The sequence below is a fragment of the Falco cherrug genome, chromosome 4 (assembly GCF_023634085.1).
Source record: "Falco cherrug isolate bFalChe1 chromosome 4, bFalChe1.pri, whole genome shotgun sequence".
In the NCBI taxonomy this organism is placed as follows: domain Eukaryota; kingdom Metazoa; phylum Chordata; class Aves; order Falconiformes; family Falconidae; genus Falco; species Falco cherrug.
Genome location: NC_073700.1, coordinates 35,774,837 through 35,791,542, shown reverse-complemented (window position 1 = coordinate 35,791,542; position 16,706 = coordinate 35,774,837). Strand labels below are relative to the sequence as shown.

General features: G+C 34.8%; 1 protein-coding gene across 4 annotated transcripts in view; it reads right to left on the bottom strand.

Moving 5' to 3' along the window:
- Nucleotides 1-16,706, bottom strand: part of SNX29 (sorting nexin 29) — a 106,091-nt gene that overhangs the window by 70,922 nt on the left and 18,463 nt on the right. For all 4 annotated transcript variants that reach the window (XR_008731897.1, XM_055708110.1, XM_055708111.1 and 1 more), the window contains exons 7-12: nucleotides 16,208-16,456; nucleotides 13,811-14,180; nucleotides 12,931-13,049; nucleotides 9,751-9,829; nucleotides 9,191-9,273; nucleotides 662-725 (exon numbers count right to left, since the gene is read on the bottom strand). Coding sequence is in view for 3 of the 4 variants with exons in the window: in XM_055708110.1 (XP_055564085.1) it covers nucleotides 662-725; nucleotides 9,191-9,273; nucleotides 9,751-9,829; nucleotides 12,931-13,049; nucleotides 13,811-14,180; nucleotides 16,208-16,456 (964 nt within the window). In the remaining variant the exon portion in view is untranslated. The remainder of the gene's footprint in view (nucleotides 1-661; nucleotides 726-9,190; nucleotides 9,274-9,750; nucleotides 9,830-12,930; nucleotides 13,050-13,810; nucleotides 14,181-16,207; nucleotides 16,457-16,706) is intronic.

The window sequence follows — 16,706 nt, the reverse complement described above, 5'->3', positions numbered from 1 at the left end:
ATAATGTCATCCTAATATTTCATTATTCAACATAATAAATTCACTTGATTTTATTATACAAAGATATGAAAAGCTACAAGGAAAAAGTACCCAAGCAAAACAGTTGTTAAGTGCTTACTGTTAATTTGTATTACAATCTCATCAACGCGTCCAAATCACAACCTATTATTATGGTATCTCCTGTACCACCATGCAGAAAGAATTTATTTCAGAAAACAGTTTATAATGTGATTACAGTGCTTCAGCACAAGTCTATACACCTCAGGAATAACCTATAAGCAGTACACTGACACCAGAAGGGGAAAAAAGGAAATTTTCTGACTGTTTGTATATAGACAAACTTTTACTCATTTGGAAAGCTATCTTAACAATCTTTTGGCTACAAGTTTTGCTTTTGGAAAAAACATAACTGGCAAAAGCCTCCAAGATAGGAAGAGTTTTATGTGATTCAAATTCAAAGGAAAAAGTTGACCTGTAAACATTACTCTTCAGTATCAACAGTTGAAAACTGAAGTATTAGGCTTAAATTTCATGGAAAAATGATATATACATAAAAAAAGATTATAAAAAGATTACACATAGCTTTACATAAAGGACAGCTTGTATTACAGAACACATTTTTTTAAATGATAGTGTCTCTTGACTATAAAAGGAAAGCTACCTATTCTGTTCTTCCAGTTCATCCTTTCTATTCATCATGGCCACAATAGCTTGACGAAGTTCATCTAAAGAGAAGGGACACAAAAAGATTAATTTCTGCATGTACTTCTGCTCTTTTCAGATCTAAAAGTCATGGCACTAATTCAGTAACATGCTTAAATGATGTCAATATCTTTGCTACCCAGCAAAGCCATCTTTCAAAAGTGGTATTTAACACAGTGTCAGAAGCATTGATCAAATCAAATTAGTCTGCATCTGGATTTAATACAAATGTTTACAAGTTTGCCTGTAGTTGCAGCTGTTTTGTTTTAATCACAGACATATGGGACAATGCACCTTTTCACTACATGTATATTAATGAGATACATTATTACTTGTTTAACTTTTTCAAATTGCTTGTTTCCTTCGCTATAAATTCCACCACAAGAAATAGAGCTATTACACTGAGACCAGAGAAGAGATACTGCCATTACTTCATGCCATTTCTTCTCAAGTTCAGTCTTCAAGATTGCCTTAAAAATGATGGGATTTCTGAATCTTGTAATTTCCTATAAATAACTTTTTATTTCCTATAAATACCTTAAAAAATACCTTCTGCCATTACATCAAGAACAAAGTTTTTTAAAAAAAGTATGACAGAATTTTAGATTTTTTAAAGGCTTCTTTAGGGTTAGGTTTAACAGTGATACCAGAGCAGCTGAATACCACACAAAGTGCCACCTCAAAGCACTGTCTCACCTGGGGTCCTTCTGCTGTTGTAAAGGTTCTGTCCTATAACTGTAGAGTTGTACTACTACAGTTTATTATAAATTTAAAGAAAATATTAGGACTTAGTCATCTAATCTAAAACAGATGCTGACTTCCAGACCTTGCATGAATACATGAAATACAACAGGTCCTCAAAGATCTGAATGGCTTCCAGCAAACATCAGGATGGATACATAATTTCATTAACTATCTCACATATGTTAATCAATAATTTTACGAGAGCTTCCGCAGGGACACAATTATATTAAAACACCCCTCCCAATAGTTAAATGAAACGCTCCTATGTTTATATATAATACATCAGCTAATTCTGTTCCACAAGTATTCAAAGTGATTTTTTTGTGTTTTACTGAAAACATACTAACTGGTATGACTTAATCTATTCAAGTAAGCAAAGCCACTGGAAAACTTTTTTCTCCTTTACATTCAGTTCACTGATGTATCCATATCTTTCCTAATATTTTCTAGTCTTTCTTAATTTTTTCAATAGTTAGAGAAATTAAAAAAAAAATTAAGGTTGTCCTGTGGACCAGATTAAGTCTGCAAAACTCTAGTAATGGACAAAATGTGGAAGTTTTTACTGTGTCTATCAAACGTATCAGTCAGTGCAGACACCACAGTTCTAGTCTGGCATTGGTAACCTGCTGGTAAATCCCTCCTTGCAGGATTTGGCAAGATTCTCGTATCACTTGAAACCAGCCAATCCAATTTCTTCATGCTAGATTTTTTCCAAAACATTTCTACTTCTTTGGCCATGGAGAAAGCAGATGATTATTTTCATACCCATTCCACATTACAGCTTGAGAACTAATTGACATTAGCGAGAAACATTTCAGTAGGTCATTAGAGGGATTTTGCACCCCATTAATTCAGCACAGAAAGAATAATTATTTTTCGACAGTAACTTAGCATCTTTACATGCATTCTCTATACAGCTATCAACAACAACAACAACAGATCTCAATCTTGTCGAAAAGCCAAAAGTGAAATTTGTGGGTATTAAATACTAACATACAAGGGGGATAGGGGGGAAGTCTGGAGACCTGCTTTCTCCCTTGATATTTCTCACATTCAAAACCTGTACACATCAAAAGCTGTGATTATATGACTACTTTAATCAGTCTTCCTAAGGCTGTGCTTTCTGCAAAAAAGACATTCCAGCTTTACCCATCATTGCTACCATCTCCCTTATTCTAGCACTGGTGTTTACACAAATACAGCGTCCTAGCAGGAACTGATCCAGCTCAAAAATAGTTTTGGCTTTTTCTCTGTTGGGCTACTTCTCAGACAAGCAGTTGCCAAGTGATCTTACTGTTGAGTTTAATACTGTTGTTGGCCCAACATACATAGCAGAAAGCAGTCAGAGCAGAACAGAACACTTCTTTAGTCAATAAACGTGAGGAATAAAAGGTGGAATATCATTTCTGGCAAGAGTGAAGTTCATATTGCATTGAAATGACCAGGTAACCACTGCAATTTACGTAGCAATTGTAGAAAAATTTAGAATGGAAAGATTATATATGACAAACTATGCTGTACTCCATTATTTTCGTATCTGTTTTTCAAAAGGTGGTCTATAATAGCTTCTATTGACTAGCATTTATTGGGCTGGGGGGGGGGGGGCGGGACGGACACGACGTGACACAGACTACAATGACACAAAAATCCCCACAAAACCCTACATTCTGAGGATTAAATATTATATTTAGCTATAAAATATCAAACTTGGTGATCATGAAACTCAACACACGATTAGTATTCTTTCAGTCATGATGAGACACCGCCACTTTGAGGGCAGACTGGAAAGGTTGGGGGTTTTGAGTCGGTTTTTTGTTTGGGTTATTTTGTGATTTGTTGGGGTGGGGGGTGGGGGTGTGACAATAGAAAATTGATGGGTTATAACAGTTGTGAAAAAAAATACGCAGTGTTGTGAAAATGGACCACGATCCATCAGCCTATCTATGCAATAAAAAAATCATGCTAAGGTTAAGGAAAACAAAATAATCCAGTAAGTGTTCAAGCCTTGGACAAATGTACAACATAAGCAAAAAACATCCGTAAAAAGCTTCCAGTACAGTAACATTCTATAACAAAATAAAGATATTTAACTATAAAGCTGAATTCAGAATCCTCCTGAAGAAAGCATCAAGACAATGGCATTTTAAATATTTCAAGAGTATCATTAAAATATGATAATGCACGATCTGAGTTAGTTGCTATTATTTCTCTGACTCTGAATAAATTAAAGCCATTGCTACTTAGACAAGTTATTGTAGCACTGGCTCTGCACTTACATCGGGATGACTACTCTGCAGTAATTGCCTGTATGCATACTCAAGTCTGTTTAAACGTGTACTGATTTATTAACATTTAAACAGTAAAGCTATTATAAATTGTCTCCATTTTTCCAATTTTACCAGCCTATTCAAACTGTAACCTTAAGTTGCCTAATAACTTAATCTTCTTTCCCTTATTTCACTCAGAATCTTCTGTGTGAGTACAGTTGAAATCCCATCTTCTCTCACTTCCTTCTGCAACACACATAAGTAAGCAAACCATGAAAGCATGGTTTTGTTAAAGACGATGATTTGCATAAAAGAAGAAGAAAAAAAAAACCTCTTGAAATAAAAGATGTTAAAATGTTTTTTGTTTCCATTTGCCTCATTTTTTCTGAGTCATGGAATTGACAATACTGTAGAGACACAGCAAAGCAGACTCCAAATTTCATTATCACACATAGGACAAAAATCAATGCTTAATTTAGGACCACAAAAGCAAATACACTTCATTCTCAGTATTTAGTTCAACTACAGATAGCAGTTGAGATGTGGAAGGAAGCATCAATGCAAACAACTAGTCTAGGCTAAGAGCTTAGGGTTCAAAGAAGGCCTGTACAGCCTGTGCTTACCCTAGCAGCAACATTGCTTCATTGCTATACCTATGTCATTTCTTCTTGAACTGATGAGTATTAAGGGTCATATTCAATTTTATCTGTTACTCAAAACAAACACAAGAACTACACAGTTCAACACTGTATATCAATACTTCTTTACCCTCTCCATCCACAGTAAATATAAAGGAGTCATTCACTAGTGTAATAAAACGAAAAAAAAGTTACCAAGAAAAAAATCAGAAACTTTAATTTCATAATCTGTTGATGTATGTAACTGAATATAACTAAAAGGACACCATCCTATTTAATTAGATATAACATTCAAAAAATTCAAAAATTGTAATTTCTTCCTCTCACTTATACTTCTTGAAAAATTTTATCACCATGTCGAAACAGTCAGCCGAATGAAAAGAAAGTAAATCCACTACCATACACTGCGACAGGTTCACTTCAAATCTGCCAGAACATCCACAGTTCATAAGCCTTTGTCTCTGTGTTATGCTTGCCTCTGAGACAAGTGTATGATCATAATCTAATTTTTTTCAGCAGACTTCTGTCTCATTCATTGTGTGGGTTAGAAAAATAAATAAATAAATAAATCAGGCTTGTAGCAGCAACCATAAATTTGGCATTTTCTGAATTCTGGACTTCACAACCTCAATCTTTCTCCCCCTCTTTTTTTTTTTTTTTCTTTTTTTTTTTTTAACATAACACAGTGGGAGGACGGCCAAGTATACCCACTTCAGAAAACTGTTTGATGTTAGAGTTTATGTCCTACTTCTAACTGCTTTGCACTTGATATGCCATTTACATTTTGTAAATTAACATTCAAGGAAAGAGCTACACTACTGTTATTAAGGATCAACATTCAACGCCAACATATGTAAAACTCAAGTGATAATCAGCATTTCATAAAGACATCGGAAGATAATTAGTGAAGTCTTTCAAATTGTGGAATGTTAAAATTTAATTTTTCCCATAACTTCTTACATAAAAGAGTCTCATGTGCAAACCAATAATTCCAAACCAGGTCTTTCTTTATCAGTAATAAAATATAAAAATCAATGAAAGTACTAATTAAATTTTTCATATTAAACCTCACTTTTTAAAAGACAAAAAATTATTTTTTATTACTGAAATTAAGCTGTAGTGCCTAATTACTAAGAAAGTAAATATCTGCTCTAAAACACTTTTTAATTCACTTGCATACTACATGCAAAATCTAGCTTCTAGAAGGCTTTTATAAGGTCATATTTAGAGCATGAAATACATTAAAGCACCATGCTTTAAGAAACACCTGTCAATTTCCCAGCAACCTCCAGAAAAGTCATAAGTTTCACAACTCTTCTGCTGTTTAGCCAAAGATTGGGTAAGTATGACTTGCAATCACCTGTTATGAAGAATGAGCTGTAAGTGAAATCATCTCTCAGTGTACACAAGGTCATGCAGCACTCCTCTGCAATCCTGCAGATAGAATATCAGGGTGGGCTGGGAGCAGTCTACAGGAATGATTTTTTTTATTTTGCCGAGTGCAAATTTACACAGATATTTTCAGAGACAAATAAAACTTCCAGCAGACTAGTTACATCTTAAATCAAAAGTCTGACCTCTAAATACATGCTCCCTAAGCAGCCTGCATGAACATTGGCTATTAAGGCTTTATTTAGTGCTTCAAAAGCTTGTAAATATTATCCTGTCACATCATTATTAATAGGGCAAATTTCAGTAGGAAACAAATTTGACAATACAGTGCTGGCCTTCTACTGCATACTAGGGTCCTGACCAAAAAGAAGTCCATAAGATGAAGTGCTGCTTTTTTCTCAACGATGAATTTTATATACCCTATTTTCACAACTGTGCTTTCAGAGAAGTCACAAGAGTGTTGTACGTGTCAGTGACCAGTGGCAACCAAGTTACAGAACAGGTCAGAAGCTCTTTAGGGGACAGAGAAAGTACAAAAACATATATCTTATTTATTCACTTACATAGTCAGGACAAAAATACAATATGTAGGTTTGATTATTCACTAAAGTTCTTCAGTGATCATGAAAAACTGGGGGCTTTCTCAAGAATATATGAAAAAATATGGTATAATGTACAATGCTACAACCTTTGCTAACCTTTCTGGTTAAGCTGAACTTTAACAACTGAGGAAAAATATAGTGGAAAAATTAAGTTCCCAATTATTTACTAAAAATAGCACTATAATCAAAGAACCTTGTAAAGAAGGACACAAGTACCATCCTTCTATAATGAAAGTTTTGGATCTTCCCTTTTTTTCCACTGAAAAAAAAATATAAAAATAGGGAGACTTGTGCTGGTAGGACAGATTTTTCTGTATAAAACAATGTTGGAAATATAATCTTCCAATGACAACAACTAGAGGAGACAATTGTTTGTGATTCAACTATGACAAGACAAACACCATTTTTTAAAAAAGTAGAAAATGACATAATGAAAAAGGCGCATAAATATAAAACTAAAACTTAATTGCTTATAAAATTGGTTATAAGACAATCTGTGAAGTAGATCAAGTTTTCAAATGATATCTAATATACACGGTGAAACCAACTCTACAGATTAGGATTTCTCTTGAGGGGTATTAATATACTTTTTTAATGTATCTGCTGATAAGTTAACCTAAAATGATATCTAATATACACAGTGAAACTAACTACAGATTAGGATTTCTCTTGAGGGGTATTAATTATTTTTTTTTTTATGTATCTCCTGCTAAGTTAACCTACACCTTACAAATGCATGGAACAAATTCAGGAAAATCATTCAAAATGGCAGGAATATTTTGAATTAGAGCTTTTTATAACATAATTTTCTAGGCTGCATATCAAAAGAAACAAGAAAAGGTTAGTACTATACTAGTAAATTGGAAAGGAAGCAGGAAAGGAACAGATTTAAAAAAAAAAAAAATCATTTCAGGCTTTCTCTTCAGAAGAAAAAAGCACAAAAATCCAGCCACTGGAGACATCATGAGCTCTTCTCACTCCACTATTGCATTCCATTTTTCTTTTTTGATGTGTTAGATTTAGTTGCTATGCAACCAAGCTATAAGCCTCAACATTTAATAATTCTTCTGCTAATTGCAATAGAGAAAAAAGAGCTTCAGTGTCTGGCTTTGTCATAGCACTGAATTCTTCCTGTACGGAGAATCTACGACCAGTAACAATGAACTTGAAAAAAACATTTTTGTTGAATGTATCCGGGATCAGCTCTTATAAAGGTATTAACTTATATGTATAGTCAGGTGAATTTTTATTATAATGATAATTAGATTATTTACTAAGTGTTCTGGCTTTACAGATAGTTTTGATGTACTTCCCCCCTTCCTTCCACCAAAACCTTCTCTGAAATGGACAACTAATGATAGTGTGTATGCTTCTGTTGATCCTGTGGTTAATTTCTTTTAGAAATTGCTAAGTATCGAGAATTGAAAATCTTAAGATTTACTTCCTATTTCATAGCTGATTTAACTACACACAGGAACTAACAGAGAAACTGAAGGAGACCAATTGCGGCCCCTGCTGGTACCTAATAAAACCTACGAAACAAAATCAGTTTTTGTTTCCCATTAAAATTCTATTACTAAAAAATGAAATAAAAATGTAAGAACGAAAGGATATCATAGTAACAACATAAGCAGAGAATATCTAGTGACGAAAGCATCACAGTAACTACCAACAGAAGAACTCCACCTTCACCTTCAACTACATCACTTACAAGTCTCAAAGCTAGTTCCCTACTTCATAAAGTACTTTGTAAGAAAGGATTTTCAGCTTTGTGAAGCTCAGTCAGCAGATTCATGCCAGAGTCTGAAACAGTACCCAGTTAAAACGCATGGTCTACCTCCTCTAACAAACGTTGACACAGATATCGTTTGAACATGACATTAGAACATAAGATTAGAATATTTTAAGGGTTCATTCATTTTGATGATTTCATAAATCAATTTCAGAAAAAGATCTTGGCTGCATCACTTCTAACTTCCCAAATATCATAATTTAAAAATTTCACATATTTAAATTTATAAAAAGAAACAGATAAACACACACCCTAGAGCTTTAAGAACAGAGTCATATCCACCAGTTCAGTTACAAAGCTTTCTGTGCAGTGAGGAAAATAAAACCATACTGGCTTAAATGACTAGCTGTCTAAACATGTAAGAACTAAGTCCTTGTTCTACAAGTTTATTGGGGGGGGGGGTGGGGGGGGTGGGGGGGGGTGGAGTTAAAGATGAGGCAAACAAACTGCCTTGCTTCTATTAATCTCTTCCTACAGCAAAGGCTACTCTATCTTGTCCAGCTCAACCTTTAACAACACTGAAAATTTGACTGTCCTCCACCTTAATCTTAGCTGAAGTTTTAGCTTAGGAAAGCCCATACCCATGTTTGGAGCAGATTCCCATATCAAAACTACAGACTGAATATACATAGAAAAAGCTCCAGGTTTTTGGGGGGTTTCTGTCCAACTAGGCATTAATGAAAGTAGGCAAAATAAGTAAGATCACATCAGAACCAACCATTAGTGTCTTCAGAGCTTGCAGAGATTTAAAGATGTTAATCAAATTAAATCCTTATTGTTCATTTAACTACTCAAGCCACATCTAGTATAAGGATGACATTAGCTTCTCTATGGAAAGAGAATCTAATGTCATACCAGTTGCAATGAACCATGACCCGGGATCTGTCAATTCAAAAAAATTTTTAGAGCAATCATTTCTAATTTGGCCAGCATATCAGAAATCAATGCTGTATGCCTCTCTAAACAGATCTTACTGATAACAAAATAGAAATGAAGAGTTACAGGAATTTCAAAGTTAATTCCATCAATCTAGATACATCAGGAAGTACTTACTAATTGTCATGGATTCTGGCACAGTGGCTGAAGGCAACGTATTGCTTAATGTATTCGCTTGAGCTGGAGGACTGACTTCCACTCTAGTCATAAAAGCACAGTATCATCAGTAAATGAAAACAAAATCCTGAATTCAAAACTTAAGGAGAAAAAAAAAAGCATTCCAAAAATCAGAATTGTCATCATATTCACCCATATTCAATCAACTTATGTTTAATTATCCTTTAATGTCTCTGTTTAGAGTCTGATTTTAGAATACACACAAAGATCCAAATCAATAGGCCATGGAAAATACAGTAAAAAAACAACATAAAAAACAACATTAAACCTATTTTCAAAACCAAGAGGCTAAGTCTGCCTGTTATTTGACATGACTACATGACTTCAAGCTAATTAGGAAAAGTTCAACATATAAAACTATGCAAAAAGGGAAGTGTAGGCTTTTGCATCTGTCTTTCCAAACATTTGCAAAAGTACCCTGATAGTTCGTTTTCCAGTACTGACTAGCTATGCTTGGGTATCAATAATAAGACAAAGTAAAAAACATATTTGACACGTACCTGTAAGGAAGATCAGATCTTCTCGGAACCAGTTCTACTGCATGAACATGTTCATGCCCTTCTCCATTCTCCAAGTTATCTAAAGTAGAATGCACATACATTACCTTTCTTCAGTTAACAGTACTTAAAATAAAGTAAAAACAAAACCAGAAGGAAAGTAGTTAAGTTTTTTATTAGAAATACTCATCCTTACTAAAGCTTTTAAACACTTTCTTTCTCTAAGGTTGGCTTCTGCACATTCACCCTGAATGGCAGCAGGATTGTAAAGTCCCTTAGAAACACAGACATCAGTTTAGAAAAAGATTACCATTCCTAAATTGCAATTTAGATGTACATTTTACATTGATAACAGTGTTGCAAAGCTATGAGGAGACTTCTTACTGAAGCTGTATTTGCAAGCCCCAGGAGTTTAACCACCACATAGCATCTGGTCCTCATTACAAATCTGTTTGTGACTTGCAGGAAAAGAATTTGTGGTTAGTCACCGGTACATGAAACCTTGTCATATAATATATGGTTTATTATTTATAAACCAAACCTTTATACATTCTCAAGAGAGCACCACAACTTTTCTCTGGCTCCTTATGCCTGTTACCAAACACCAGGAATCAAGACAGATGGTATATTTTTTAAAAAGCATAGATAATATACATCTGTCCACAGATCCAGAACTGTCAGGATCACAATATACACATCACTAGATCCGTCGTTAAGGTAGTTCAGGTGGAAATAAACAAAAAACACATTTTATTGATGTTTTCAGCATTTTTCTATGTAAGAATTACAAAGTTACCATAAGCCAATCCTGAAATCATGAACTAAAATAGCACAGAACATAAAAAGCAAGAATTCTAGGAAAAAAATTAATGGAAAGTAGAGTTATATGAGAATGCCTATGGAGGAGAAAGTTAATTTTATAAGCTATAGAGTTTACTGAAGCTCAGTTCCTAAAATGCATACTCTATTTTTGTTCCAAGGAACTGAATTTTGACTCAGACTTTCTTGTCTCTAGGTACCTGGAGATATGATACACCCTGACACATCCCTGAAGCACTGCAACAGACTCAAACTGAAAACACAGATATTAACATACAACATTACAGATTATACTGTAATCTATTTCAAATACATGTGTCTTGTTATTGAACTGTATTAAGACCTATATACCAAAATACTGGGTTAAACTATGTATTTTACAAGAGCTCATTAAGTATGTTTTAGAAAAAATGTTGTCATAATAATAATAATAAGCCTACCAGCTACTGGGCTGAACTGCTGTCAGAAAAATCTAACCCACGTTCCCTCCAACATAATTCATCTAGTGAAAGTGTAACTTCCAAAGTCAAGCAAACAACTGCCTAGGGCAGCTTTCAGTCTCATTAAATTTTTGTGGCTGGGGAGATGGTGACCATACCCATGTGCATCACTCCCCCTAACTGGCTGGCATTTGGGCTGCATGATGGGCTTTTCAGTGAAGACTGCTTGCCTACTCTGTCAGTTCAAGACTGTTCAGAAGGGCCCACTGACAGCATGGAAAGCTGAAATCAGGGGATCAGCAGAATTTGTGTTGATGTAAATGATGAAGATGCGTTTCACTAGCCTGATGCCATATTGTTCTGGCTTGCATGCTGAATCATAGGGTTTACCACAAAGACAAAGAGGGGCAGGAGGAGAACTGAAAAGATCTCTGTACTGTGCCAGAAGGGATCTGAATGGGCCTGATCATCATTGCTAGTAGTCTGAGAATTGTCTTCAAAAAGTTCTGAGATGAAGCAAGATGAAACAATGGTCTTTGGTATCTCCTTAATAAAAGTAAGCCCTGTTACACTTATTGTTGTCCTCTCTGGTCAACTGTCTACAGTAGGAAGTCTTGGCTTGGTCTCCTGACTTTTGATTTCAGCTACAAAGCTCTAGCTCCTGATGCCTTGTGACATTTGAGTGGCTACTAACTCCCACAGCTCAACTTCAAGCTCCCATTCCACAACCCCTCCTCCATAAATAGGAATGTTTACTTGTATTACAGATTTCGACCTGTTGCATTCAGCAAACACTTATAAACCTATTAACTTTTTCAAAGTTTCTGTATAAAATTTAAGATAACACAATGCCACAAACCACCTAATATTTTTCAAATCCATTCCTTCATAAATTAGAAAATGTGGGAGCACAAGGGAAAAAAACCCCGAAAACATACTTTCTACTTTTTTTGAACTACTGACATTTCTTAAGATGTACCTATCTTAAAATACAGCAGAGGGCAGTACAGCATTATTTTACGATTCACATTATTTTTATCACTGAACTTACAGAACTGAATTATTCAATTAACGGTCCATTTAAACTCTTGACCACATATAATATATAGGAAAAAATATGACATATTTTACAATTAAAACATTATATGAATGCCACTGAGAAGATTTTAAGTGGTCACTGAAATCAGAATGCATACCCAAAGTTTTATCAAAGCAATGTTTTATAAATACCTAGCAAAATATTAACTTCAGGGGGACAGAGGAGGAAGTTGGCATGGCGTGGAAGTTTTTTTGGTTTTGGTACCAATACAGATACTGGAAAAGCACCAGGTCTTCCATACCTTTGACCATTTTTATTGCTTGCTTCGAGATCTTTTCAAATGGTCCACTTAATTCCTCAAGCGCAGTACCTCAAACTGCATACAATACTGCCACATTGAGGCCAACTGAACCATACTGCCAATTGAGGCCACATCAGAGCCAACTGAACAGAAATTTACAAATGACACTTTCATTTATGCACGTCCATATGAAGTGTGCTTTTACTACAGAAGCACAGCACAACTAGTTCACTATCAGCTTGTGACCCACTGCAGTGGGTTTCCTGCAGTGCTTGCAGCCCAGAAATCCAATCTAATACTGGGCTGCATAAAACAAAGTGTGGCAAGCAGGTTGAGAGAGGTGATTCTCCCCTTCTATTTTGCATTCTTGAGACCCCACTTGCATACTGTCTCCAGCTCTGAGGCCCAAGTACAAGAAAGGCATGGACCTGTTCGAGTGAGTCCAGAATAAATTTCAACTGAACCTCCCATTCCAGTTGTGCAATATCTCCTATGTCCTTACAATCCCATCGTTTCTTACCATTGCTGCATGTCAGAAATTCTGTCATAAAGTCTGCTGGAATTTGGTAAATTAAAATACCTACCTGTTTGGGAGTAAGAGCCAACAGCACTGACAGGAAATAGAACATCTGAGTCATCGTTCAGGACCTGCAGAGGAGTCCAACTGCATATCCGAGAATTGCATGTTCCTATTTCATGTGGCCTAGATTTAAAACAAACAAAACAACCTCTTTATACAGACAATATTAGTGTTCAAAATGCTTACACTCCTTTCAGAGATATCACTGCAAGAAACAAATAATCCGTATTTAAAACTGCCTGTCAACTTCTTAGTCTAAACATACATAAATTCCTTAAAGATCAGACCATTCCAAAGCAGATGAGTTAAGCAGCGCTTGCCTCTTTTTCTCCAAAGGGACTTCTGTGTCAGAAATAAAGAGGCCATATTAGTATCCAAAATTATTCCTTGTCTCTCAGTTTTGTCTTGTCTTGTTTAACTACCTACTCTGATGATAATAGGCTAACTCTATTTAAAATATGCAGTTTTACTGTGAAGCCAAAATAGATCTGGTATCATACTAAGGAAACTTCAAATATGCCAGAATTATAGCCTGGCTGAATCATGCAACAATTTCATCAACTGAGAACTTCCAGAAGAACAAGTCTGAAATCTCAAAATTTTGGTTTTCAGTGGAACATAGAATCAAAATACCATCGCCACAGTGCCCCAAATGGTTTAAACAATGGAAAAGAAAAAAAAAGGGGGCAGGGAGGAAAAAAGGTGAGGGAGAAAACAGGGCGCGGGGGGGGGGCAGCGAAGAATATCTATGGTTCAGTTAGTTACATAACTTTACTAATACCGGGGGGGGGGGGGGGGGGGGGAGGGCGGGGCGGGGGGAAGAAGGGAGGAGGGAAAAAAAAAGGCGTGGAAAATTTACCCCTGGCTCCTGCAACATTACTTACTTTTCAGAAGCTTCTGTTTCACCTTCTGTGTCTTTATTTCCACATGTTTTTCCATATAGTTCATCCTCATCTGCGTCTTCATCATCAATGCTCTTCACATCTAGTTTCTGGTATTCATACTCTCCGTTCATGAATACTGAATTGCTCTTCCACGAATGGTTACTTTCATTCCCATTCAAATTTCTTCTGAGAGTGCTTTCAGATGAGGATAATACAAAAACTGAAGGTCTGTCTACACTCTCCTCTGAACTTTCTCCTGTAATCACAGTCTTTGTGGCATCCCCCAAATTTTGCTCATCTTCCTCTTCATCAAATGAGATAATATTAGTCACTCTCTTCTTCTTTTTCCGATCTTTTTTATATTTCAAATCTAGTAGCAACATAAGGGTTTACATCATTTAGAAGAGAAACAATGTAATGATTTTCTTTTTTTACTGAACATTTAGTACATGAGTTTTTAAGAAAAAAACATTTAGATCTAAAAGGCATTTAATGATTTTTCCATACACAGGAGCTTTTAAATCTTTAACTACCATCTTTATTTCATATGCCTTACATAATTCAGATTTTAGAAGATATTTTGGAGGTGCATTTATATCAGTATTCATTTGGAACTGCAAAAAAAAGTTCAAAAAACTCATAAAATTACATTTAAAATCAAAAGTTCGCCTTCCCATCACTTTCTCCCGTGGCATATGGCTAACATATGTTGCAGAGTATGTCTATACAACAGAGAAAACTTGAAACACTTCTGGGGAAAAAGAGTTAAAAAGATCAAAATCACGAACAAAATCACAGTTTGCAATCAAATTAAGTTAGTTTTGTCTACATTCTAGGAATTGAGCAGTCAATTTTCAGAAAAAGAAATTAAAACTTCCTCCTTCCCTCAGCTAATTAGCTCTTGGTCTAGAAATACACTGAAATCCTCTCTGATTACATCACATCCACGCTGTGACAGCACTTGTTCTTAAATTATTACCTATTCTCACTGATTCAAACATGCAGATGAAGCTAAATGATCTTGTAAAGTTGAAGCACTGTAAGAAATATCAGAAATTTACTCACCAAGACAATCACAATGGGACTAAAGTGTTTTGTTTAATTCAAGTCCAGATGTTATATATCCATAGAACACATTAACATACTTTTAAGAGTAACAGGATGTAAAACCCCATTCTGGATGCAAATAGAATTCCAGCAAAGAACATAGAATTTAATGAAAACATCTGACTTGCTTTAACATTCCACATATAATGGCATTTGAACAAACCCAATTTTTTTTAGAATATAATTTTATTCTAAGTTGTACATTACATGTACTGTATACACATGTACGGTACACACAACGTACATTATGCTGTAGAGTCATGTGCAGCATATGGTCAACTATTCTGTTATTTAGTCTTGCAAGCCTATTCTATATGAACAAAGGTTATCCCAAGTCAAGTATCACCTACTATTTTAATCTCATTCAAAGTGCTAAACAACAAAAGTTTTACCACAAGTTTGTTTTGAAAAAAAAGTCTATTTTAAATGCCAATTAAAAAATAGATTTTATCTCAACTTCTATTCCAACTTCTATTCCAGATAGCAGTCACATGTGAGTTTTCTTTCCTTTTTCTCCTAATGAAAACAATTTAAAGCCTAAATCCAAACTTTGTTTCTTAATCAAAAACCACATACATCCCAGAATCTTCCTGCAGTTTTGTACCTTTACAAAGCAAAACATTCTTTCAACATAACTTCTGGAAATAAAGATGGTAAAATATTCCTTTGATTTTTTGGAATGGAAAATGTATAATGAATATCACGTTTTACTATATTAATTTCAAATTATAAGAGATTAAGACTTTAGGTCTTTGTTCTTAAGTAACATCCTACCAACTGGTTGTAACACTAAGAAGAGCGTATGATTAAATTGTCATTTGTGGTAGTTATCTACTTCATATAGGAATTCAGACTGTAAACATGGGTGCTGCTTGAGGATTACAAGCTAAGATTTTTACCTGATAATATAAATGGCAGTGTATTTCTGACTGTTAATGTGCCAAAATAAAACATACTAAAACCAAAAAATCATTACATCAGAAACCACAAGGCATAATCTTAAGAATACAAAATTGAAATTCAGGTCACAAGCAAAGTACTTTTCCAGTAAGATGGTTTATCTTCCCTCTCATAGTGATACAATAAAGCTAAAATACACGTTTACCATCCACACCTATATTTCTAAACAATTTCATACTTTTTATTTCACACTCAACTAGTTTCTATGTGTAGTGCACTTATTTTTAAAGTTTCTGTTCCATAATAGCACATGAAAATTAATTTTAAAAGTTATTTAAACACACTTGAATATTTTATGTTTCTAACTTACAACACTGCAAAAATGCTTACCAGAAATTACATTCTTTGAGAGAACAGGAAGTGGGTCAGCGTCTTGATCAGGTTTTATCAGAATCGAGACAGCTGATGATGCAGTTATTTCTCTAAGAAGGCTGCTAACACCCTGAGTGGATTCTTTCAGTAACGAGGTTACATTTTGTGTTGATTCCTTTAATAAATCAGACACCGTGGGTGTGCATTTGCTCTGTCCATTTAAATCCTTATTATCAATGCTGATTGCAAAAAGAATGGAGTTCAGACCTTCAGATAAAAGAAAGCAGAAAAAAAGACCAAAACCCCACTATATATTTCATACAAAAGTTACGAAGATAGAACCTAAGGATTAACAAAACTATGACGTAAAACATTTTTCCCCCAAAATTTCCCACAGTCTCCATGCATGATTTTTTATTCTTTCACGTACCATTCATTCTTTTTTAGATTATATCCAAGCTGATGCAATCAGTTCTGAATTTATCTTGATGTCTGTTCAGCTGCACATTAAACAAGC